The 24,481-nt window shown below is 40.5% G+C and overlaps 1 protein-coding gene across 14 annotated transcripts in view; it reads left to right on the top strand.

Moving 5' to 3' along the window:
• The window catches only part of PAM (peptidylglycine alpha-amidating monooxygenase), a 315,491-nt gene that overhangs the window by 192,241 nt on the left and 98,769 nt on the right, over positions 1-24,481 (top strand). For all 14 annotated transcript variants that reach the window (XM_044947270.2, XM_025292177.3, XM_044947278.2 and 11 more), the window contains 3 exons: positions 1,551-1,638; positions 17,521-17,606; positions 19,638-19,721. In XM_044947270.2, coding sequence (XP_044803205.2) covers positions 1,551-1,638; positions 17,521-17,606; positions 19,638-19,721 — 258 coding nt within the window. The remainder of the gene's footprint in view (positions 1-1,550; positions 1,639-17,520; positions 17,607-19,637; positions 19,722-24,481) is intronic.

The following is a 24,481-nucleotide window of genomic DNA, read 5'->3' as shown; positions in this document are numbered from 1 at the left end:
AATGATAGAAATCATTTGACAAAAATTAGTATAAAATAACAAATTGCATCATATACCAAAATAAGTATAAGGTAAGTAAAAGACAAAGGCCAGTTATTCCCCAAGGTTTTTAAAATTTGCCTCCTTCGAGGACCGATCCCCTGGGAGAATTCTGGAAGGGAGGAAGGAAACCCTGCACTCAGCTTGAGAGTGAGCCTACGGGGGTGGAATCCCTCTTCCGTTTCTCTTGTTAATTTAGGCTTGGTGGTGGTATGATTTTCTGTGGTTCGTGTGAACTGTTGTAATTTCTAATTGCTTCTTTCCTTCCGCAGTATACTCAGTCTCCTAGGCTTGCTGCATTCTTTGGTAGTAGGAAACGCAGCCTCAGGTTACATCAAGTCCATCTCCTTGCTGTCCTGTCTCGGTTGTCTTTTTAGATGGTGGTGTGAGAAGATGTGATTTTTAGACTTTAAATTCTTGTTTCCAGGGCAGTGAATGAAAGGCTCTGTATTTCCCATGGAAGCCGTGAGTCAGGGTGGCTCATGGTGGGCACCTTGCGTTTCCTGACCAAACACACAGTGCGTGCCATTGTGCTCTCGTTGATGCAGAGCAACTCTTATTTTATAAATATGCATGTCTCAGATACACGGTTCCCGCAGTCAGTGGTATTTTATTAATTTCATAAGATAGAGAAAAAGAGCTAGAAGATGCAGCTTTGCACGAACCCAAGAGTGTTTAGCATTTGTATCTGTAAAGATGACTTGAAAACTGCCCACTAGGGCAGCATTTTGAATGTGGATGAAAGGAGATAAGCCAACCCCAAACCAGGAAAGAGCTCATGCTGGGCACTGATCATACTAAATAACTTATCCCTGATTCCTCTGTGTTAGCTCTGAGCTGACTTGTTTATTTTAATGGCCTTCAACCGCTGTTCTTGGGACAAGATGAGACATAGCACTGTGTCATTTTCAGTACACGATGCTTTAACAAGTGCACGGTGTTCATTCTGGACATTTTTATTCTTCTGTATTTTTGGAAAGATATACTTTGCCACTTTTCTTTTCTAGTAACTTGTTTCTCCATGTCACAATCCGGTGACTATTGTTATTTTAAGAAGGTCATAAATTTGTGTTATGAATCCTTTTCCTCATGCTTTGACCGCTCACTGTTTCAGTGCAGTGTGTGCAGTGTTGAGTGGTACTCAGAACTTTACCAAAATCTGCAAGGAAATATGCTGTGAATATGCAGCCTGGAGCTTTCATTTTGTACCCACATGATGTCTCATCACTTTAAAAGAGAGCTTTAGTAAGTGCGTGTGGGTATATCTGTAGTTTCAGCATCTTGTTTTCTCTTTTGTTAACTAATAGTTTACTATCCTACTAGATTAAATTATCCAATCATGTTCATCTTAAGGAGTAAATAATGTATATAACCAGAGCATTCTATCATAAGAGCATCAAAACATCTGTATTAGACAGCTTTTCAAAATATTGAATGCTGGGGTCTCTTGTGACACTTGTACACAGAAGTATAACTTATATTCAGGATCATGTATCATTTTCTCTTAACAGTTGACTTCAAACCCCGTGCCAGCATGGATACTGTCCATCATATGTTACTGTTTGGATGCAATATGCCAGCGTCCACTGGAAATTACTGGTAAGGGATGGATGGGTTCATAGTACAAAGGGGTGGAGAAAATGTATTTTTTGTTAGGACAAAGTGCATCTTTGCAAATATTTTACAGCTGATTAATAAATAGGCAGAATATTTCTTTTTTAGAAGAGTTGTTCCTTTGCATCTCATGGTTATCATGGTTTGATTTTCACAGTTGTTCATTCTGCTGTGGCATAGCCCTCAGTCTTTGTCACTGACTTAATGAATATATGCTCATTGTCAGAGATAATGTGTCAAGGTGGAGACAGCTTGTAGAGAAAGACTGAAACCGAGATGATGGATACCCTGATGTTTATTTTTTTAAGTTCATGATTCAACCCAAAGAGTACCATGGATCTGTTCGTTGAGTCCTCTTATCCCATATGCTGTGCTAGTTGGCCTGTATACACCATTTAAAATGAAAACGAAAATTTTGTGTGTCTCTTCAAGCAAGTATTACCCTGCTTCAGAGATGAGGAGTCTGAAGCTCAAAGAGTCAATGACTTGCGCAAGGTAACACGGCTGGCTGGATTCACACCAGGACTGAACCCTGGGTTGTCTGGTTCCAAATCCAAAGTTATTTCTGTTTTACCACACTGCCTCCCATTTATTCAAGTAACTGTTGCAGTTTTAGAATCTATTTTAATCACTGCGGTGAATCTTAATATCATGTCATGAACAATCAATAAGCATCTATTAAATGTCTGTTATATGCCAACACTGCAGCAGGTGCTGGGGGATGTTCTCAGATAAACAGATATATTTTCCACCCCCAGAAACTTAGAGCATAATTGTGGTGAAATCTTCCCTTTCATTTTATCCTCTGGGAGTTCATGAAGATCAGTGATCTTTGAAAATAGCCGTGCATTTTTAGCCTCATATTTTGCACCTCTAGCCGGAATCACTGTTGCGTATTTAGCAGACCAGAGTGACTGGTGCATCCTGCTTTGCGTTTGGAAAGGGACCGCTCTGTGCTCCTGTCCCTGCATAGTCACAGAGACTGATAGACCTTTCTCTGCGCACCCTAATAGTCATCAGGCTGGTTCAAGGCACGCAGCAGCTGCTTTCTAGCCACTTTTATAATAAACAATTGTAATATGTGTTTGGAACTGTTAAAAGCACAGGGCAATTAGTGGAAATCTCCCTGGACCAAGTACCATCAAAGCGTTTGTTAATAGGCTTAAGTTATTTGAGGAAAGGAGTGTATCACGTAGAAAGCCAGCTCACAGGACTGGGTGTGTGGAAAAATGGAGTCAGCAAATCATAGTTAATACCCTGTGACATCAACATTCCAGATTTTGCTCTTTAGTAAATTTTTGTAAATAAAATCCTGGGGATTAAAAGATTATTCTGTGACAGCTTTTCCTGAATCTTGTTCAGCAAATCACATATTCTGGTTTTTATGTTTTAAAAATATTTCTTGTGAAATGAGTGATATTTACCTTTGAATTAGAATTAGTGAAAATAGCTAGAGGATATGTAAGTTTTTAAAATCTGCTTTAGCTTCACCGTAATTCAAGGGAATGAGTGAAAAAATAAAATAGCACTGAAATGTTATCATGGCTTTAATTATTAAGAAAAAGTATATAAAATGAACGAAGCCTGGTTCACCATTTTCATGTTTAGGGAATATCAAAAGAAACATATTATTTTGACTCTTTTAAAATATTAATATCCTTAAATGTACTATTTTGAAATTAAGTTTATAAAATATATTTTCCAAAAGACTTCTAGGTTGGGGAAAAAAATTCAAATAAAAATGTATGTGAAAGTGAAAACAGCCATTTTGAGATAAGTAATTGCTGTAGTATTTTTTTGTTTGTTTTTTTTTTTTGCTAAAATTATTACTTGAAAGGCATTATATAGAGTAAATGTGTAATGAACTATCTAGATTCCGTTGGGAAATGATTTATTCCATGTGGGCTGGCCTTGATTTTTTCACTGTAGCAAGGGACTGACACTAGATCATTTACAGAACTCCTCTGTGCTCTAAACTTTCATAATTCTATGAATATAAATTGCATGCAAATACTGAGTCAGATTGGAAAGGCATCATTATCAGGAGTTGGAGACATGAATGGGTCATACCGGTTGACTCATCTCAAGCAGGCAGGCCACTGTGTTTTGCCATTGAGTTGCATCACTGAGTAATTAGAATTCTTAACCACATTATACCCACATGGTTTCAAATGGACTTTTAAAATCTGTCTTGCAGCCCATATTCCCTGTGAATCTCTAGGTTAGTTATAATTGACTTTCTAACCATATACCATGGACAATAATTGATGCTTTTAGCCAGCTCAAAGTGTGCATCTAGCATTTAAAAGTAGGATTTTTTTTTCACTTCATAAATGTAGGATCTGTGCAATATGCAAGCTAGGAAATGTACACTAAGTAAAACTGTTTAGTGACTCTGGCTTTCACAGTCTGGCCTTATTCTCCATTTAAAAATGAGATAGACTTTTTATCCCCCAATATTTGGCAAAATCCATGCATCTTTTGGGCTTCCCTGGTTACTCAGATGGTAAAGAATCTGCCTGCAATGCAGGAGACCCCCGGTTTGACCCCTGAGTTGGGAAAATCCCCTGGAGAAGGGAATGGCAACCCACTCCAGTATTTTTGCCTGGAGAATCCCATGGTCAGAAGAGTCTGGCGGGCTACAGTCCGTGGGGTCGAAAAGAATCGGACATGGCTGAGCGACTAACACTACCATTTAGCGCATTAGAGCTCACAGCTGGGCCTTTCAGTTGCTTCACAGAAACATCTCCTACACCCTACCCCTGATGCCCCTCAGGCTCAGACAGTCAGCAGATATTTTCCAACTGCTTAGCTTCTTATCCTCCCACCTGAATTATAATTCTAATAACAAAAATCTATCAGTGGCAAAAGCCTTGCATTGTTTTTCTACATTGTCTGAGTCATGGAATTTATCACACTCATTTTACAGTTGCAAATCTATTCTTCAGTTGCTCCAAGATATAGACAGTACTTAAATGAAGATTCCCAAACTTTCACATATATTTTTGGTTATGATACCAGCAGTGGTTTTTTTTAATTTTATTTTAATTGGAGGCTAATTACTTTACAATATTGTATTGGTTTTGCCATACATCAACATGAATCTGCCATGGGTGTACACGTGTTCCCAATCCTGAACCCCCCTCCCATCTCCCTCCCCATACCATCCCTCTGGGTCATCCCAGTGGGATGATTTGGGAGAATGGCATTGAAACATGTATAATATCGTATAAGAAACGAATCACCAGTCCAGGTTCGATGCAGGATACAGGATGCTTGGGGCTGGTGCACTGGGATGATGCCAGCAGTGGTTTTGATGTGTAAGAATATCAAGAACTCATTCACACTCTGAGGAAATCATTTTGAGAATACAAAACTGTTTTATTGAAAGAAGATACAGTGAAGAGGATATTTAATACCATGATGAGATTAAAAATCTGCCTTTTAAGGCAAGACAAGGAAAATGTAAACGATTATTTTCTCTGCCCTCTGGTCTCCCCCCTCCACTCTAGTGTGCAGTGTGCATCTGACTGTGTAGTAATCAGACCTCCCCAGTTGAAATTGGGATTAAAATACCTGGTCAGGGATAAAGACCAGTTTTTCTTCTCCTGGCAGCTGTCATGTACTTTAGAAAATAACTTTCCTTTCTCAGTCCCGTCAGGGCTCACGATGACCCACAACCCACTGTATACCTGCAGACATCTTTGATGAGCTTTATGTCCAATGCCAATATATCATTTCCCTTAAAGACAGAGATTGGTATAGAACTCATGGTCAGACAATCTGGGAGATGCTGGGGCTATAGCTAACAGAAATCCTGAAATACTTACTTACGAACCTTATCTATGTCACTAGCAATATTATTTGTGTTCTGCCTGTTTTACAAGGTAATTGTTCATTACCCTTCCAGATATGTGCCTGAGCCTCAGATAAAATTAATGATGATTAGGCGACTTGAAACCATTCATCAAATATATAGACCTGTGAGATCAATGATTGTAGTAGTGTCAACTCTAGATATGGGAAGAGCGACAAGAGAAAACCGTCTCCTGGACTGCAACAGACTAGGAAGACAGATGGGCCAGAGGCGCTCTACTGTGGGTTACAGGCTGAGCCCTAGTAATAGCACATCGAGAAAATGTTTTCAAGAAAATGTTTCCTGTTATCAAGAAAATGTTTTCCTGGTCTGGGAATGAGCATTCTGAGCATCATGGGACAAACCAGTCACAGAATGCCTTCCAAATCTTGGTGCAAACTGGGCCTGAAAAAGAAGGGCTTGTAAAATAAAGAATATTGCCCACCATCCAGTTCTACGGGAATCAAGTCATTGGCCATTGCAGTCACTCCCCTGCAGTACACCCTGAAAGGAATTCAGGCTGAAGGTCAGGATGTAGCCCCTTGTGCTCTGGGAAAACTGGCACAACTGGCCCTCAGATAGACATTTTTTGAGGGGGCGGGTGGCTAGATTTTTATGACTCAGTTTCTTGCATCCTCCCATACTTAGAAAAGCATGTACAGCATTAACTAAGATGTCTGTTCCTCAAGACTAGCAGCAACCTTGTCCTGAGTTGGGTGCTTGGTTGCACACACTCCCTGCACCAAAAGCACATATGTACTGACCTCCCCACCTACCATTCCCAGACAGTTCTCAGAGACTGCTTCCTGGGTTATAAACCTCAGTTTGGCTCCAAGAAAATTTTCCATTGATTTCTTAGGGTCACTACTTTTTCAACTTGTAAAAATAATTTATTTTTACTGTTTGGGAAAAATATTTTGTTCCATTTAGATTGGTTAATTTCATTAATTTAAAAATTTGTTTCTTTATTCTGTCACATATAAAATTACATAAAGAGAAAAAATGTGAAAAGGAGTGCTAGGATTGAGTCCAACTGGAGGGGTTATAGCAAAAATTAGTGTTTTACACAGTGTCTTAGACCACCTTCTTTTACCTTGAGCCCTGTTAAACTGTTTAATTTCCTCATGGTTCTAAATTTAATAAAGAACTCCAGTTTTTCTATTATATTTCTTTAAGTTTTATGCATTACATTTCTCTTTATTTTAAGTTTATTTTTAATTGGAAGATAATTGCTTTACATTGTTGTATTCAGGCTTCCCTGGTGGCTCAGATGGTAAAGAATCTGCCTGCCACGCAGGAGACCTGGGTTTGATCCCTGGGTTAAGATTCCCTGGAAAAAGGAATGGTTACCCACTCTAGTATTCTTGCCTGGAGAATTCCGTGGACAGAGAAGCTTGGTGGGCCACAGTCTGTGGGGTTGCAAAGAGTCAGACACGACTAAGTGACTAACACTTTCACTTTTCTTTAGGGTTAGGATGAATTGAGAGAGGAACACTGAAATATGTGCATTACCATATGTAAAATAGATAGCTAATAGGAAGTTGCTGATAACGCAGGGAGTTCAGCCTGGTGCTCTCTGATACCCTAGAGGTGTGGGGTGGGGGGAGAGGTGAAAGGGAGGTTCAAAGAGGGAGGGGACAAATGTATATTTATGGCTGATTCACACTGTTGTATGGTGGATTCCCTGTGATTCATTTTTTTTGTTGATACCCAAAACATCAAGTTCAGATTTCCTCTCTTCTGTTTGTTAGCTAGGATTTCCCCCTGTTTTCACGCTAGTGTTTTATTTTCACTGCCAGCAAGTTGGCAAATAGGTGTGTGTGTAAGAGAGTAAACATCTTCCCCCTGAAATTATGAAGTCATAATTCACCCCCTGTCTTCAGGCAGCACTTTTAATATGAAGGCGAAGAGCCATTCTGATGATGTTTCACTGTGGTGCTGCCCTCCTTTGCTCTCTGTAATTGCCTCTTTCTACTGTTCATTAAAATATATTTACAGTTGTATTAAGTTTACGTGAAAACAGTAGACACAGCATGAAGCAGTTTTCATTACGTAGTCATTTTAATTTTGAATTTTTTTTTCTCTTCTGCACATATTCCAGTCTTTTGTGTCTCATTCCAAATTAGCAGCTCACACTGGTAATGTGTCTAGTTAATTATATGCATGTGCATTTAAATTGCATACATTGATGTGAACCTTTTAATATACTGTGGGGTGGTCCCTTTATAGTTAGGGTGGGCCTGGTGCTCAATTGTAAATTAACATACCTCTTGAGGATGCACATAACCAGCTGATGGAAAAGCAGCCGCTCTGCTGGCCCATGGCAGGAAGGCAGCAGTACCTGTCAGACGGAACTCACATCCCTTCCTTCCTAGACTTTTAAAGGATGAGACAGCTGCATCTAGGGACCAAGGAGGAGTAATGGCACCAGGATTGGAGCAGGCAGAGCAAGAGCTCGATTTGCTGGCTTAAGTCAAAGTGTAGCAGTTTGTACTTGCAGGCTTAAGTCAAAGTGTAGCGATTCCAAGTTCCCCAGATTTTTTGGCTGATTTGGAGCCATAACTGAGCAGATACTGTCTGGAGCTTTTCAGTTCAGTTCAGTCGCTCAGTTGTGTCCAACTCTTTGCGACCCCATGAATTGCAGCATGCCAGCCCTCCCTGTCCATCACCAACTCCTGGAGTTCACCCAAGCTCATGCCCATCAAGTCCATGATGCCATCCAACCATCTCATCCTCTCTCGTCCCCTTCTCCTCCTGCCCCTAATCCCTCCCAGCATCAGTCTTTTCCAATGAGTCAACTCTTCGCCTGAGGTAGCCAAAGTACTGGAGTTTCAGCTTTAGCATCAGTCCTTCCAAAGAACACCCAGGGCTGATCTCCTTTAGAATGGACTGGTTGGATGTCCTTGCAGTCCAAGGGACTCTCAAGAGTCTTCTCCAACACCACAGTTCAAAAGCTTCAATTCTTCAGCACTCAGCTTTCTTCACAGTCCAACTTTCACATCCATACATGACCACTGGAAAAAACCATAGCCTTGACTAGACAGATCTTTCTTGTCAAAGTAATGTCTCTGTTTTTGAATATGCTATCTAGGTTGGTCATAACTTTTCTTCCAAGGAGTCTGGGGCTTTTCAAGGTCAGTAAATGAAAATGAGGTCAGAAAATGAGGTGCTGAAAACTAGGGAGTTTAGATATTAAAAGATGTATTCCCACTCTCCATGAAAATATGGTAAATTTTAGATCTTGGAAATTCTATGTATCTGGATTGCCATCTAGTCAAAGCCATGGTTTTTCCAGGAGTCATGTATGGATGTGTGAGTTGGACTGTAAAGAAAGCTGAGCACTGAAGAATTGATGCTTTCAAACTGTGGTGTTGGAGAAGACTCTTGAGAGTCCCTTGGACAGAAAGGAGATCCAACCTGTCCATCCTAAAGGAAGTCAGTCTGGAATATTCATTGGACAGGTTGATGCTGAAACTGAAACTCCAGTACTTTGGCCACCTGATGCGAAGAGCTGACTCAATTGAAAAGACCCTGGTGCTGGGAAAGATTGAACGGGTGAGGAGAAGGGGATGACAGAGGATGAGATGGTTGGATGGCGTCCCCGACTCAATGGACATGAGTTGGAGTAAGCTCTGGGAGTTCATGATGGACAGGGAAGCCTGGCGTGCTGCAGTCCATGGGGTCGCAAAGAGTCGGACCCCATGACTGAGCAACTGAACTGAACTGATTCAATGAATACATTTCTTTATTCTATTTTTACTCTAATAGTCATTTAAAAAAAAAATAAGTGGTTAGCTACATGAGTTTCATACTTTGAAAATCATAATGTTTTCTTCATATTATTATTTTGGCATTTAGAATAATTTTGGAGCATGTTCTGTTTGTAATGTGAGGTTGTATCGTCATACACTTTCTGTTCTGCTGAGCACAGGGCTGGCGTGCTGCTGTAATCCATGGGGTCGCAAAGAGCCGGACATGACTGAGCAACTGAACTGAATTCAACTGAGCACAGGACTTAGGGCTCAAGACAGTTTGTGACTGCAGATCCCAAGTGTGTTCACAATATTGGGCGATTAAAGTAAATGGGCTTCTTCTGCATTGTGCCTTGTACTTTGACATGATCATCTATGTTGAATTAAAATGATTGTTTTCAGTCTTAGGAATTAACATTGAATTTGAAAACTCTTTCTAATGACACTTATGACCAGCTACACTTTACAAATCTAAGGATGTTTCTACAGGTTGTTGAATCTTTTTTGGAAAGAAGAATTCCGGCTGGTTAAATGAGGCTGTTTCCAGCTGTTCTAACTTGGACTCATTCTCAAGCTGAAGCGGCAGTGCTTTACCATCCTATGAAGCTTTAGCTTAAATTCCTTTCAACTGCTTCTATTTATTAACCACCTGCTGTGTTTTTTTTTAATGCCACTGTCTCCACAGGGTTACAGATGCTGATGAGGGGAGAAAGAAAAGTAGCTAAAACACAAATATACATATAGAGAAGCCTGTATGTGAGACACCCTGCTTGGTTACTCATTTAAATGACTGGTTTCTTTTTTAGGGGGATGTTACTTCCCAGATAAGTATGCAGCTTCGTTGCCTCCCTTATGATGATAATGATTTTTTGGTTGAGGGTGGTATTTGCATATGCTGACATTAGGCACCCTCTCCACATCCTAGCTACCTGTCATCTATAGGCTATACAGCAAGATTCTCCAGGTGTCTCTTGCAGCCTCTCTTTGTTTCTTCTGCCATAGTGAAGCTTCTGAAGTTTAACTTACATAATATATTGTCAGTATAAATAAAAATAACAATCTTCAAAATCTTTGCCATCCTTGTTCTAAGCACTATAAAATGTGTCTTTGATTGTAGCAGCAAAGTTAGACATAAATTGCTGCTGCTCCTGCTGCTAAGTCACTTCAGTCGTGTCCGACTCTGTGTGACCCCATAGACGGCAGCCCACCAGGCTCCCCCGTCCCTGGAATTCTCCAGGCAAGAACACTGGAGAGGGTTGCCATTTCCTTCTCCAATGCATGAAAGTGAAAAGTGAAAGTGAAGTCCCTCTGTCGTGTCCAACTCTTCGCGACCTCATGGACTGCAGCCCACCAGGCTCCTCCGTCCATGGGATCTTCCAGGCAGGAGTACTGGAGTGGGTTGCCATTGCCTTCTCCAGACATAAGTTAGTGCTAAGCTAAAATTAATTTTATCCATTTTCCTTTTCTACTTTAAGATTGTAATAGATTCATGTTATATTGCATATCCGAATAGTATAAAGAATCTTCATTAAAATATAGTTGGCATCTTGCTCTAAGTTATAGTCACCAATGATCATATTCCTCGGCTACCTTTTAGGTGCCTGTATTAGAGGTGTTGATAGGAGTTCCTTAGCAACTGGTCACTTCTTAGTGGACTAGTATCAGTTTTAATAAAATGGAATGGCATGGTTGTAACCATCTTGATAGTTTCAACAGAAACTAACATTACGTGGTTTTAAACATTATTATGTTTTCACAAGATGATTGTTTATAGTCACTAGGATAGCAGTGTTATGTTGTTGTTCAGCCGCTCAGTTGTGTCTGACTCTTTGTGACCCTCCATGGCCTGCAGCACGCCAGGCTTCCTTGTCTTTCCCTATCTCCTGGAGCTTGCTCAAATTCATGTCCATTGAGTCAGTGATGTCTTCCAACCATCTCATCCTCTGTCATCCCCTTCTCCTCCTGCCCTCAATCTTTCCCAAGATCAGGGTCTTTTCCAATGAGTCAGCTACTTCGGCTCTCCATCAGGTAGCCAAAGTATTGGAGCTTCAGCCTCAACATCAGTCCCTCCAATGGATACTCAGGATTGATTTTCTTCAGGATAGACTGGTTCGATCTCCTTGCAGTCCAAGGGACTCTCAAGTGTCTTCTCCAACACCACAGTTCAAAAGCATCAATTCTTTGGTGCTCAGCCTTCTTTATGGTCCAACTCTCACATCCATACATGACTCCTGGAAAAAACCATAGCTTTGACTAGACAGACCTTTGTTGGCAGAGAGTAATGTCTCTGCTTTTAATATGCTGTCTAGGTTTGTTATAGCTTTTCTTCCAAGGAGCAAGTATCTTTTAATTTCATGGCTGCAGTCACCATCTGCAGTGATTTTGGAGTCCAAGAAAATAAAACACAGTACAGTAACATTTAATATAGAGCTGTAACTTTGAAATCAGAGCATCTTGGGTTCAAATCTCAATTCTACTACTTGCTAGATGTAATAAACATTGGTCTGTTTCCTCATCTATAAAATGGGGCTACTAATCCTGCCTGCTTGGCCAGCAGGAAGAGTAAGGGAGGGGGTGTAAGTAATATGGTTGGTTCAGTGCCTGGCACATAGAAGTACTTACAAAGTGGTAACTATTATCTTTATTCATTTACTAATATGATATTTGTTAACCACTCACTATGTATCAAGGGCATTCGTAGGCACTGAGAATTTGGTGTGAACAAGACACTTACACTTCTGCTCTTGTAGACTGCCTCTCGGATCTGATGATGGAGAGGGGTAGTGTCAGAGTGGGGAGAGACGGTGATGCCTGGATATTATGGTGCTGTTTTTCAGACTGGTTCCTTTTAAATATCGCTTCTATTTAGCTTTTGCATTAAAATAAAAGTGTTAGTTGCTCAGTCGTGTCCAACTCTTTGCAACCCCATGGACCATAGCCTGCCAGGGTCCTCTGTCCATTGGATTCTCCAGGCAAGAATACTGGTCCTCTGTCCACGGAATTCTCTAGGCAAGAGTACTGGAGTGGGTTGCCATTTCCTTCTCCAGGGGGTCTTCCCATCCAAGGGTTGAATCCACGTCTCCCTATTGCAGGCACATTCTTTACCTTCTGAGACTTATCCTTCCTATTGGGCTTCCCAGGTGGCGCTAGTGGTAAAGAACCCACCTGCCAGTGCAGGATAGGTAAAAGACTCCGGTTCAATCCCTGGGTCAGGAAGATCCCCCGGAGGAGGGCATGGCAACCATTCCAGTAATCTTGCCTGGAGAATCCCATAGACAGAGGAGCCCTGTGGCTACAGTCCATAGGGTCACAAACAGTCAGACACAATGAGCAGGCATGCAGGCATCCTTCTAATTACTATGTTAATGTATACCCTGCATTACCATCTGAGCCACCTGAGGAATTCCCATTGATGTATACCCATTGCACTGAAATTCACATAGGATTTGTCTAAATTGGGAAATATGTGCTGTGGGTTTATAAAGCAGTTGATGAAATTGAATTCCTGATTCATGCTGGATGCAGTTTTGAAAAGTAAGGACATACCATATATGTCATTGATTTTATAAGTGTTTCTTAAAGAAGCTTTCTAACTTTGGATTAATTTTCCTGTGATTCTCTTTAATACATAATACATTAAAATTGAAATTGAAGACCATACAGACTTAACTTTAGGGCATGACAATTTTGTTAAAAATTTTTTTTTCAGACAAAGGTAGAAATGATTTATCAGTTCTGATTTTCCCTAAATAACCGTGGATTTTAACTAGCGTTTAACAGGTAGAACCAGAGGAGTACTTTAACAGTCATTTGTGCTTTATTTGTATAATTCAAGATAACAGGCTAGCACTTTTTAGAGCTTGGCATAGTCTGGAAATATTCATGCCATCTAAATGGTTTCCCCATGGATTAGAGGTGAAAAGGTTCTACAGCAAAGATCCAAGAATCCAGAGTAGTTTTATTTTCAAATGTTAATTCTTATCATTTTTGCTATGAATACTAAAAAACCACCAGGGAGCTATGAGAATCTTTTCACAATTAATTGGTCTAATCTAGAGGAGCCTTTAGGAGAAGCCCCTAGAATTATAAGAATAAGAAACCTGGTCAATGAGGCCTGAAATTACAACAGCCATTGATCAAGGGTTACATTGCTTCCTAGCCTTAATACCCTTCTTCTTCTTAATAAGAATCGTAAAAATTCTCACTATTTTTATAGGACCCTTTTTGGAAAGTCCACATATGCAATACTATCTTTATCTTGGTCATTTTATTAATAAGTAGAGAAAGTGTGATAAATTTATTAATATGTAGAGAAAGTGTGATAACTGTTTCCATTTAAAATGAGAAACATAAATTTGACCATGAAGAAGTGCAGAGTTTATCCAAACATTCTTTGTTACTCTTTTATGTTATCCATTGTAGGACTCATTTCTCTTGGCCTCTTGTTTTTCCTCTTCATTTAGTCCTCTCACACATTAAGTTTTAGAATGAATTTCACTATCCCCGAGCCCTCCAGTGAGACATTCTTTACTCAACCTTGAATTATATATAATTTTTAAAAAATCATAAAACAGGATTTTAAACTCAAAGTTTGCTTTTGGAGCTCTTCTTTTACTAGATCTGAAAAGACCATAAAATATAAAATCATCGTCGTTTTGCACACAAGTCAGAAGAACTTATTTTATCTAAAATTGATGTCAGAATTACATACTCAAATTGCAACTTTGTTCAGGTACGATAGTAATCATCAAAGCTGATCTTCATATAATACCATGAAGTCTCTGTGTGTAAGTCAGTCTCGTAACTAGAGATATAAAGGAGGGTGACAGACAGAGCTTTGAGTTATGATGTGGCTGTGTGACCTTTTACAGTTACTTAAACCACTTCATGGGAAATAGACGGGGAAACAGTGTCAGACTTTATTTTTCTGGGCTCCAAAATCACTACAGATGGTGACTGCAGCCATGAAATTAAAAGACACTTACTCCTTGGAAGGAAAGTTATGACCAACCTAGATAGCATATTCAAAAGCAGAGACATTACTTTGCCAACAAAGGTTCGTCTAGTCAAGGCTATGGTTTTTCCTGTGGTCATGTATGGATGTTAGAGTTGGACTGTGAAGAAGGCTGAGCACTGAAGAATTGATGCTTTTGAACTGTGGTGTTGGAGAAGACTCTTGAGAGTCCCTTGGACTGCAAGGAGATCCAACCAGTCCATTCTGAAGGAGATCAGCCCTGGGATTTCTTTGGAAGGAATGATGCTAAAGCTGAAACTGCAGTACTTTGGCCACCTCATGTGAAGAGTTGACTCATTGGAAAAGACTCTGATGCTGGGAGGGATTGGGGGCAGGAGGAGAAGGAGACGACAGAGGATGAGATGGCTGGATGGCATCACTGACTCGATGGACATGAGCTTGGGTGAACTCCGGGAGTTGGTGATGGACAGGGAGGCCTGGCGTGCTGCGATTCATGGGGTCGCAAAGAGTCGGACATGACTGAGCGACTGATCTGATCTGATCTGAAACTCTCTGAGCTTATTCAGCTGTAAAGTATAACCTACCTGGAATGTTCTTGTGAGAGTATGAGCTGCTTGGTACAAAATACCAGGCAGATGATAATTCAAAATTTTTTTTCATATTTTAGTTAACTTTTCAACTAAAGATTTTTTAAATATTATACTTGACAATACAATGAAACTTAGGCCAATTCAATTATCTACGTGTTTGTATATAAAAAGTTAAAAATTGACTTAAAAGTGAACTTCTCCAGACATTTGGTGAATATTTACTAAATGCCTTGCAAGGCTGCAGGTGCTGGGAGTACAGGGTAACAGAGAGGAGCAAAACCTCAAAGTCTACACAGTCTAGTTGGAGAGGAGATAAGTAAGCTGACACTTAGGAGGTTTGCTATCCTTAAAGAATGCAAGTTGGCGGGATTCACATCAGAGGAAGTGTCCTTGAGGAGGAATAGTTTCATTGAACCTTGAATAAGAAAATGAGTACAAGATTATCAGGCAGAGAGTTGGGGAAGGGGTTTTCCCAGAAGAGAGAACAGTGGGGGAGAGAGATTAGAAACTGGCAGAAACTTGGCATGACTGAAAAGGGTTTGTTTTTTATTTCCTGGTGATATAATAAGGGCCCAGATCATAAAAGCCTCCTGTGTTATGCTACAATGTTTAATTTTTATTCTGGTGTTATTTTGGGGAAGCGTGTAAAGAATTTATGCCAGCAAATGACTTTAATCAAACACATAGCTTAGAAAACTTTGACTTCGCTTAGAAAACTTTACTAAACCAATATTTTCTGGTATATTTCATTCTAGTTCTTTCTAGTCGTACACTGACTTGACTTCTTATCAGAGGAAACAATTATCTTGTTTAACCTGAGACTGGCATCACATGGATGTTAGGCACTTGCATATTTATGACCTTTCTTGAAAGCTGTGAAAATCGCCATGCAGATCTTTAAACTTTAGTAGCTCGCAGCAGTGAAATACCAAGTACACCACATCTGACAATCTCATTTCTTAATATATTGTAGTGTGAGGCCACGGAGGGAAATTCTGCTCTTGGGTACCATCCAACACCCCAGGCCTTTTAGCACAGTTGGCACAAGGCTGTCACAGACACTTGTTCCAATGCACGTCTCACGTGCTGAGGCTGCTTCATCATAAGTATATTGTTCTTGACAGTGAACAGTAAGAAACCACTGGTGGACGTGTTTTACACTGCACGTCACCCAGTTTCTTTCTGCAGCCTGATTTAGAGATGCAAGAACGTTTGTTCAGCGTAGCCTTATGGAGGCCTCCTGGCTCTGTGGCCTTGATTGAGACAACGGTAGTTTGTCTGCACGTCCTGCCTGTCATCTGCCCCCACGTCTGGCTGTAAGCAGGAAGCATGTTAGGAATCTCAGCCGCTGAGGATGGCGTGGGTGTTCTCTGGGATTCTAGGCTTAGTTTCTAACCTGTTTAGGAAACCTTCACTTCCCTTCCAGGCCATAGGCAGTGCAGTTTTTCTCCTGTGTGAGCCAGCCTCCCAGCCAAGAAGCGGTCTTTTTCCTCGTTCTTGTCCTTGACAGTCCTAGGATCTGCCTAGATTCCTGACTCTGACCTTGCTTGGTGCCGGTTTCTCAAGACACACATCTATAAAAGCAACATCAAAGTATCATGTAACAGTGTTTTGAGCAAGTCAAATTATATAACGGAACCAACAGAGAGGTGTCGTGTCATGGGGAAAAAATGTGTGGTTTGGAGTCAGACAGCCTGCCATTTGTGAAATTGGATCTCCCAGATAGATACCAATGTGCTGGTCACTGCGCTGGGTGTCTTACACGCATCACCACCACAGCGCATCAGAGAGGTTTCCATGCAGAAACCGGGCCTTTGAGGGCTGATGCGTGTGTCCTGGGTACGTGCCTTGTACCGGGAGGTTGTGGGATTCAGCTCCAGGTACGTCTTTCTGCCTGTGCTTCTTTGACCATGCAACGCTGTCTCTCAACAGTGTCTTTAGATAAAGTGAAGGTTTTATTAAATGATGCATTACCCTGGTATAGTGCTTTGAGGTTTATGAAGTGCTTTCATTTATGTATCATTTGATTTACAGAACAATTCTGGGGTAAGTATAACGATCCCTGTTTCACAAGACAGAAAACTGAGGATCTGTAAGGTTAAGTGATTTGAAGCAATTTATAAATGGCAAAACCAGTATTCATAAACTTTGGAAAAAGCCACAAGAACTCTGTCAGTGGGATGTACTTGCATTGTTCCCCCTGCTAAGGGTGGACATTGTGTCCTGTTGGTTACTGTGGCCAAAGGCCTATTAATTACACTGATCCCCAAATGGGAAGTGCGTATGTTGCTTTAGTCCAGTTCCAGATTTCCACTGTGCTAACTTTGGTTTACACACTCTTCATGTAATGCTTACTTTTCTACCTGAGTACATAGAGTACATTCCAAGGGTGGACATACTGAATATATTTATCTGCCTCACAGGATTGTTTCATTTTGGTCGACTAACAAACAAATTTCCCTTTATATGTGCTGGTTTTCACATATAAAACTGTTCTTTGCTCCAGTCTTCATTACGATCTTAAAGCTGATATGGCTATAATGATGGTGTATTGATGGTGTATAATGATGCTGTATTGTACTTTTCTTGACCTCAGTTTCAAATACCTTCCCCTTCCTGCCCCTCCCATGGGGAGAGATCTATGCATTTTAGTAGTTGAGTCTTTACTTACAGTTACTTTATTTTCTTCTTCAGGTTTTGTGATGAAGGCACCTGTACAGATAAAGCCAATATTCTCTATGCCTGGGCAAGAAACGCTCCCCCAACGAGACTCCCCAAAGGTATACCTGAGGCCTCTTGGATAGTCTTATATTAAGCTGCTTAGTTTTTTATTCCAAAGTATTTTTTATTATATGTTCTTTCCAACAACTGTTGGCCATGTTCTAGGTTGTAATTTCACACTAAAAAAGTACCCTTACTACCTGCTTTGTATTGAATAGGTTTCATTTAGGTAGTTATTCTTCCTCTGCCTCTCTTTGGTAAGTAATTTGCTCACACGACAGTTTAGATAGAATTAGAAAATAGCTGAGTATACCTCAAATCACCTTTGGCCTGAGGCACATTGGTTCTTGACAGCAGGAGCATTCCACAAGCCAAGAGAGCCAGGAATTAAGTAAATCACCATTTCAACAAACAGATTTTTTTTCTTTAATAGTTCTGGAGCCTGGCTATTTAATGTGATGCCAAACCTCAGCTGGTTCTCTGAGTTGCCCTCTAAACTGTTCGTAGCTTCCAAGATGTGAGAGAATGACCAGAGTCCCCTTTATTACTGGGATCTCTCTTAGGATCAGAGTGAACGTGCGGTCCTGATACCAGAAGGACTGCCATGGTTCAGGGATGGAAGGGTAGCATCTTGCAGTGCCTCCCTAACTGCTGCCTGCACTAATTTTTAAATTTTTTAATCTTTTTAGACAGCTTTAAAAGTTACCTTCTATTTATAGTTAGTGCAAAATATTGCCTAAATTCCTCATGTCATGTAAGACTTGAGCCTTGAGCCTCTCTGGAGCCCTACATTTTGATGTCTGTTTTGCTTTACTTCAAATGAGTGCTAGAATCTTCTCTAGTGTTTTTTCAGGCTGCTGCTGCTACTGCTAAGTCGCTTCAGTTGTGTCCGACTCTGTGCGACCCCATAGACAGCAGCCCACCAGGCTCCCCCATCCCTGGGATTCTCCAGGCAAGAATACTGGAGTGGGTTGCCATTTCCCTCTCCAATGCATGAAAGTGAAAAGGGAAAGTGAAGTCGCTCAGTCGTGTCTGACTCTTAGCGACCCCATGGACTGCAGCCCACCAGGCTCCTCCATCCATGGGATTTTCCAGGCAAGAGTACTGGAGTGGGGTGCCATTGCCTTCTCTGTTTTCCAGGCAGCCACTACCAAACAAGTTCATAAACTAATAGGAAGGTTTGTCATAGATTTGTTGATGTTTTTAAGATACATTAGCAGAGAAGGTAAGACATTTTTTCCTCCATCTGTAAATATTTTCTCTGCCGAGTTTTGTTTGTTTGTTTGTTTTTTTTAGCTTACTAGCAAACTCTGCTAGTAAGACTCTTAGGAACCCTTCAGATTCCAATAATTTATTGACATTGTAATCTAGTAAGTAGTTGGTTTCTTCAGTGGTATTTTTGCAGATACCTGTTTTCACATGGGAAAAAAACAATTCCCCTGAGATGATCTTAAGTCTAATTTCCTGTATTCAATCAAAGTAAAAATGGATATGTAAGTAAGTGAAAGTCGCTCAGTCCTGTCCAACTCTTTGTGACCCCATGGACTGTAGCCCACCAGGCTTCTCTGTCCTTGGAATTCTCCAGGCCAGAACACTGGAGTGGGTAGCTGTTCCCTTCTCTAGGGGGTCTTCCCAACCTAGGAATCGAACTGGGGTCTCCTGCACTGCAGTCTGTTTCTTTACTGGCTGAGCTACCAGGGAAGCCCAAAAATGGATACAAGTATACACGAAACAAAGCGAAAGCATAGGTTTATGTGTGTCTGTTATGTAATCAACAAGGACAGAATTTCGTTTTCTTTACTTTGTTCTGTTTCTTGAAAAATGAATGAGTTGTCCTCTTAAAGTATAGTGATTACTCTAGTTCTGAAGTAGAGACTACAAATAGAATTCCATCAAAATTTTGAGGAGAAATAATAGGTTATATCAGAGATTTTCATTGAACAGCTAGTTTATTGTTATTTTAATATAATTGCATATGTTACATACTATTTTCTTTCCATTTGGATTTCATAGATCAGCAACCTTTGATTAGCTGTATCTTAGAGTTCCATTTCTAAAATACGAATTTATCTTCTTTTGAAAATCTTCAGGTGTTGGATTCAGAGTTGGAGGAGAGACTGGAAGCAAATACTTTGTACTCCAAGTACACTATGGGGATATTAGTGCTTTTAGAGGTAAGTTTTGAAATGTTGAAACTAAGCTCAACTTTCATTACTATATTGTTTAAACTATATTCACTAACTATTACCTATGTAATAAAATGAAGAATTAACTATACCCTCTGCCCACTAGGAAACAGCTGCTTGTGTGTCCTGGAATTCGGGGCTATTGAAGTGAAAAGTGTTAGTCAGTCACTCAGTTGTGTTTGACTCTTTGCCGCCCCGTGGACTGGGGACCTCCAGGCTGGAATAGTGGAGTGGGTTGCCATTTCCTTCTCCAGGGTCTCTTCCCAACCCAGGTCTCCTGCATTGCAGGCAGAGTCTTTACCGTTTGAGCCACCAGACATGAGTTTTCTTTTGAAAGTTACAGTCTCTTACACACATTTTCTCTTATTCATCCTACTGTGCTTTCTCTTACGCTGACTTTAGGGTTCTCTTCCTTTCCAGAGTATTTATCTTATCCACTGTCTCCTATTAAGAGGTTCCATCTAAGCAGCAGCATCAGCACGAATAGAGACTAGTAATTAATTTCTATTCCTAGCAGCAAATCACTGGAGACTCACCGGGTTTCGTGATGGCAGGGAAGTTCTCCGACACGCGGGTTCACGTCAGTGCTGTCTGTAATCCACACTTGCCTCTTATCTGTTGTCAACTGTGCTGATGTTCAGACCCCTCCCCCTCCACAGAGGCTTCTGAATATTGCCTGGGACTCTTGTTGATCTACCCGTATGACTAGGCACTTTGCTGAAGTGCCCCTTTTCTTACTATAGAATCTTTAACATGAGGATGGGGCCATGTTGCCAAGGCACCTGAGACCGTAATTATCACTCCTTCTGCTGCATTTAATCAGCTCCAGCTGCATTCCAGGTTCACACTTTGGTGTTCACAGGAGTACAAACATTAAGCAGTCTTCTTGGCATGTCAGCCTTCCCCTTTGCCTTGCTGACATACGTGTTTTCTCGAGTTCTCTAATTCAACACTGTATTTCTACTAACTAACCTAATACATTCTGCTCTGTAGATACATTAGCTTTCTATCCATTAACGAAGTGTAGAAGCACATGTCCATGTCTGCCTGTGAAACATCCCCAGGGCCTTTGCTGAGCGAGCACCCCTTGGTGAGGGTGTCCACAGGTTCTCAGCATCAGGGCTGGGACAATAAATACAGTCTTCCTCTGGATAAGGATCTATATGCTTCAGTTAAAATTTTTAGAAAGAATAAATTTATATAATAAGAAAATTATAATTAGTATTGCCATCAGATGTATTATCGATTAAACAAGCTCCTATGAACCAGCTCATGAGCCTAACTTCCAAGTAAAACCTGTTTTATATTTAAAGTATGCTGTGAGTTGTATATAAATAGCTTTCCATTTTTGGAACAGAACCTAAAATCTTAAGTTGTTAATTATAGCACTGAGACAAGGTTTTGTTGAAAACAGAGGAATAAATAATGTTCATGTTTGAGGAACAAAGACACAAATTATCTGCTCTAAAATTTGCCATGTGGGTATCAGGGGAACAGGCTGATTCTAAGACTGCTGACTTCCAAAGCATTGACAAGACTGTTATTTTCCCAAAGAAATGGGGAAGGCTTTCCCCAGTCACCACAACTAAAGTAGCTGGTCATACCCTACAGCCTCCAACCCCCAAATCTATCCTCTATAGAACCCTAGACTTTCAACCTAATTCCTCCTAGCTTCGTAGTTCTTCATTATAGATACTGCACTGATAGCCCCAGAGCAAAGGGAAAATACATCATATACTAGTTTTCAAAACATACTACTGTAATAATTTAACTTATTACTGATGAAGAATTAATTTTGTTTTGTAATTTATGTTTAATTTGGGGTCATGAAAAAGTACTGATGTTTAATTTATAAATATACCATCTTTATTTACTATAAGGGACTGGAAACTTTAATACTAGTTTTTCATTTTTCATTTTTCTGAGAAACGTTTTTCAAAGAAATAGTACATATGAGGGAGGAAGATTGATCCTATAACTTATAGATCTTATAATAATGTAATAGAAATGTAAACCAAAAATGTCACCCATGTAATTCATTCAGTAGCATTAGATACCATCTTGTGCCTTAAGCTATACATGGATGGCTTAGAATAGGAAGTAAACAACATGAGAAAATATCAAATCGCACTAAAACAACAAGGGGGCATTTTGCATTTATACTTAATTGAGTATGAGTGGAGATTGAATTATAAAACCCAGGGCTGCCAGGGTTTAGATGAATATGCTACAGTTCGGGGAGCTCTGTGAATTAGTGCAGTGTTTTGGAAGGCAGCTTTATCATATTATATACATTTTATATAAAACATTAAAATCTCGCTCTAGGCTTCTGTCGTCAACTAAAGGAAGGGTTTTGTTGGAATTTTTTAGTTTTGTTTTCTAAGGAGCTACCTACCCACAGTTATTTATATACCATTATGTAGTATATGAAAACCTGGAACGTTAACGAAAGTCCCTTAATAGGAGACTAATTAAATAAATGGTATAACAACAAAAATAGCAACTCATAAATTTTTATGCAGACTACATAAAGCCATAGATATGCTTGTATGTTTTCAAGGGTTATAAGGAACAGGGAATAAAAGGAAGCAGTCAGTAAGCTGAAAGACAGGATTGTGTGATGTTTTTTCCACTTTACAATGTTATAACTCTCTTCAGCTTTTAAATTCCCCTAATATAAGCACTATGTTAGGTGCCTGCCATTTAGTGCACTACACGTCTACTCATACCCTCCTGATAAAAAGTGTTAAAGTGAATCTCTATGTGCTGGATTAACTATAAGAAGGGACTTATACTTTAAAAAGATTCTATATGGTGATCTCACAGTTATTGCCAGATGAATCTAGAAGTGGAATTATAGCATCATATCTTTTAATAATTAAAAATGAATTATATATGTTCTATATATGTGTACATATATACGTAATCATCTTAGTGAAGATTCGAACTTTATGTTAAAACTATTAATGATATTTTTTAGAATGTAAATTATAAATCAAAAGCAGATTAGCACCACAAGGAAATCACTGCACTCTGCTGAAAAGTGAGAAAATGTTTGGTTTAAGCGTATGAGCATTTTTCTACAGAAGGAACGTTTTAGAGACTTGGGAAGACTAAGACGTCTCTTTAATCATGCATCAACAGTGAAGGTAAAATGTCTTCTGATGTTTATTGGAGAACATACCCTGAAGCCAGCTGGGTGCGTCTTGGACTGGGATGTCTAGTAGTGGGAAAAGATTGATCTGTGGGATAGCCTGAAATACTTGTTTTGGTTTGGTTTTTTGTTTTAGAAGTAGAGCAGAATGTGAAGCTGTAAAAGCGACAGTTAAAAGGGCCCAACTTTATTAGATGCCACGCCAGTCTTACGTCAGATCTGGGCTAGTGCGGGCTGTGCTGATCTTCTTGCTCAGAGGAGTCTAGTACATTCTCGCAGGAGAGATAAGCACAGGAGCATGGTGTTTTTAGGCAGAAGTAGAAATGCATCTCAGACACAGGGCTGTGGGGTGGCCAGCGGGCAGGTCTGCCTGGGAGGGCAGGGGGACAGTGTCTGGGAAAGCCTTCTTAGAAGATGGAGCCTTTGCAAGGATTCACACTGCGGATGGGGACTGCAGCCATGAAACTAAAAGACGCTTGCTCCTTGGAAGGAAGGTTATGACCAACCTAGACAGCATATTAAAAAGCAGAGACATTACTTTACAACAAAGGTCCATCTAGTCAAGGCTATGGTTTTTCCAGTGGTCATGTATGGATGTGAGAGTTGGACTGTGAAGAAAGCTGAGTGCCGAAGAATTGATGATTTTGAACTGTGGTGTTGGAGAAGACTCTTGAGAGTCCCTTGGACTGCAAGGAGATCCAACCAGTCCATTCTAAAGGAGATCAGTCCTGGGTGTTCATTGGAAGGGCTAATGCTGAAACTGAAACTCCAATACTTTGGCCTCCTGATGCAAAGAGCTGACTCATTGGAAAAGACCCTGATGCTGAGAAAGATTGAAGGTGGGAGGAGAAGGGGACAACAGAGAATAAGATGGTTGGATGGCATCACTGACTCAATGGACATGAATTTGAGTAAACTCTGGGAGTTGGTGGTGGACAGGGAGGCCTGGCGTGCTTTGGTCCATGGGTCTCAAAGAGTTGGACATGACTGAACAACTGAACTGAACTGAACTGAACTGACATGGTAATCGGGAGCCTACAGTCAGGTGCGGGCTGGGAGGAGACGTGTTCCAGATGGAGTAAAAGTGTGTGCATGGATTTGGGGTGAGGAGCCTCAGGCCCACCAGGAACTCTTGGCAACAGCCTTACCGGAGTGTGAAATGCCAAGGGACAGGTGGCAAGAAATGAGGAGAGAGCTGACAGGTGGGGACTGGACCACACAGATCCTGTTAGGACTGTTCTGAAACCACTCAGCGTGCTTCCCAGCGGTAACCTGATCAGATTTTCACTTGGGTCCTGGGCTTGAGTGCATGACAAAGCCCCCAGCCTTACGAAGAAAGATTGGGGCATTAGGAGGCCAGGGCGGGCCTGGATGGGACTCTGGAAGGCCAGAATGAGTTTGTTTTTTATTTTAATGAAGCTTTTTTTTTTTTAGAAAGTAATGTTCTGTAGAAAACAGAATGTAACCCCATTAGAACTGCATGTCCAGTATAAGCATAGTCTTTGGTTACATGATCAAACTCTAAGTCCAGATGGCCTGGCAATGGCACTTGCCCTTTTTATTATCCTCACCGAGTTTCTAAACCTCTCTGCTT

This window comes from Bubalus bubalis, chromosome 9 (assembly GCF_019923935.1).
Source record: "Bubalus bubalis isolate 160015118507 breed Murrah chromosome 9, NDDB_SH_1, whole genome shotgun sequence".
Lineage (NCBI taxonomy): Eukaryota > Metazoa > Chordata > Mammalia > Artiodactyla > Bovidae > Bubalus > Bubalus bubalis.
Note: the sequence above shows the minus strand (reverse complement) of the source record. Positions and strands in the feature narration are given on the sequence as shown.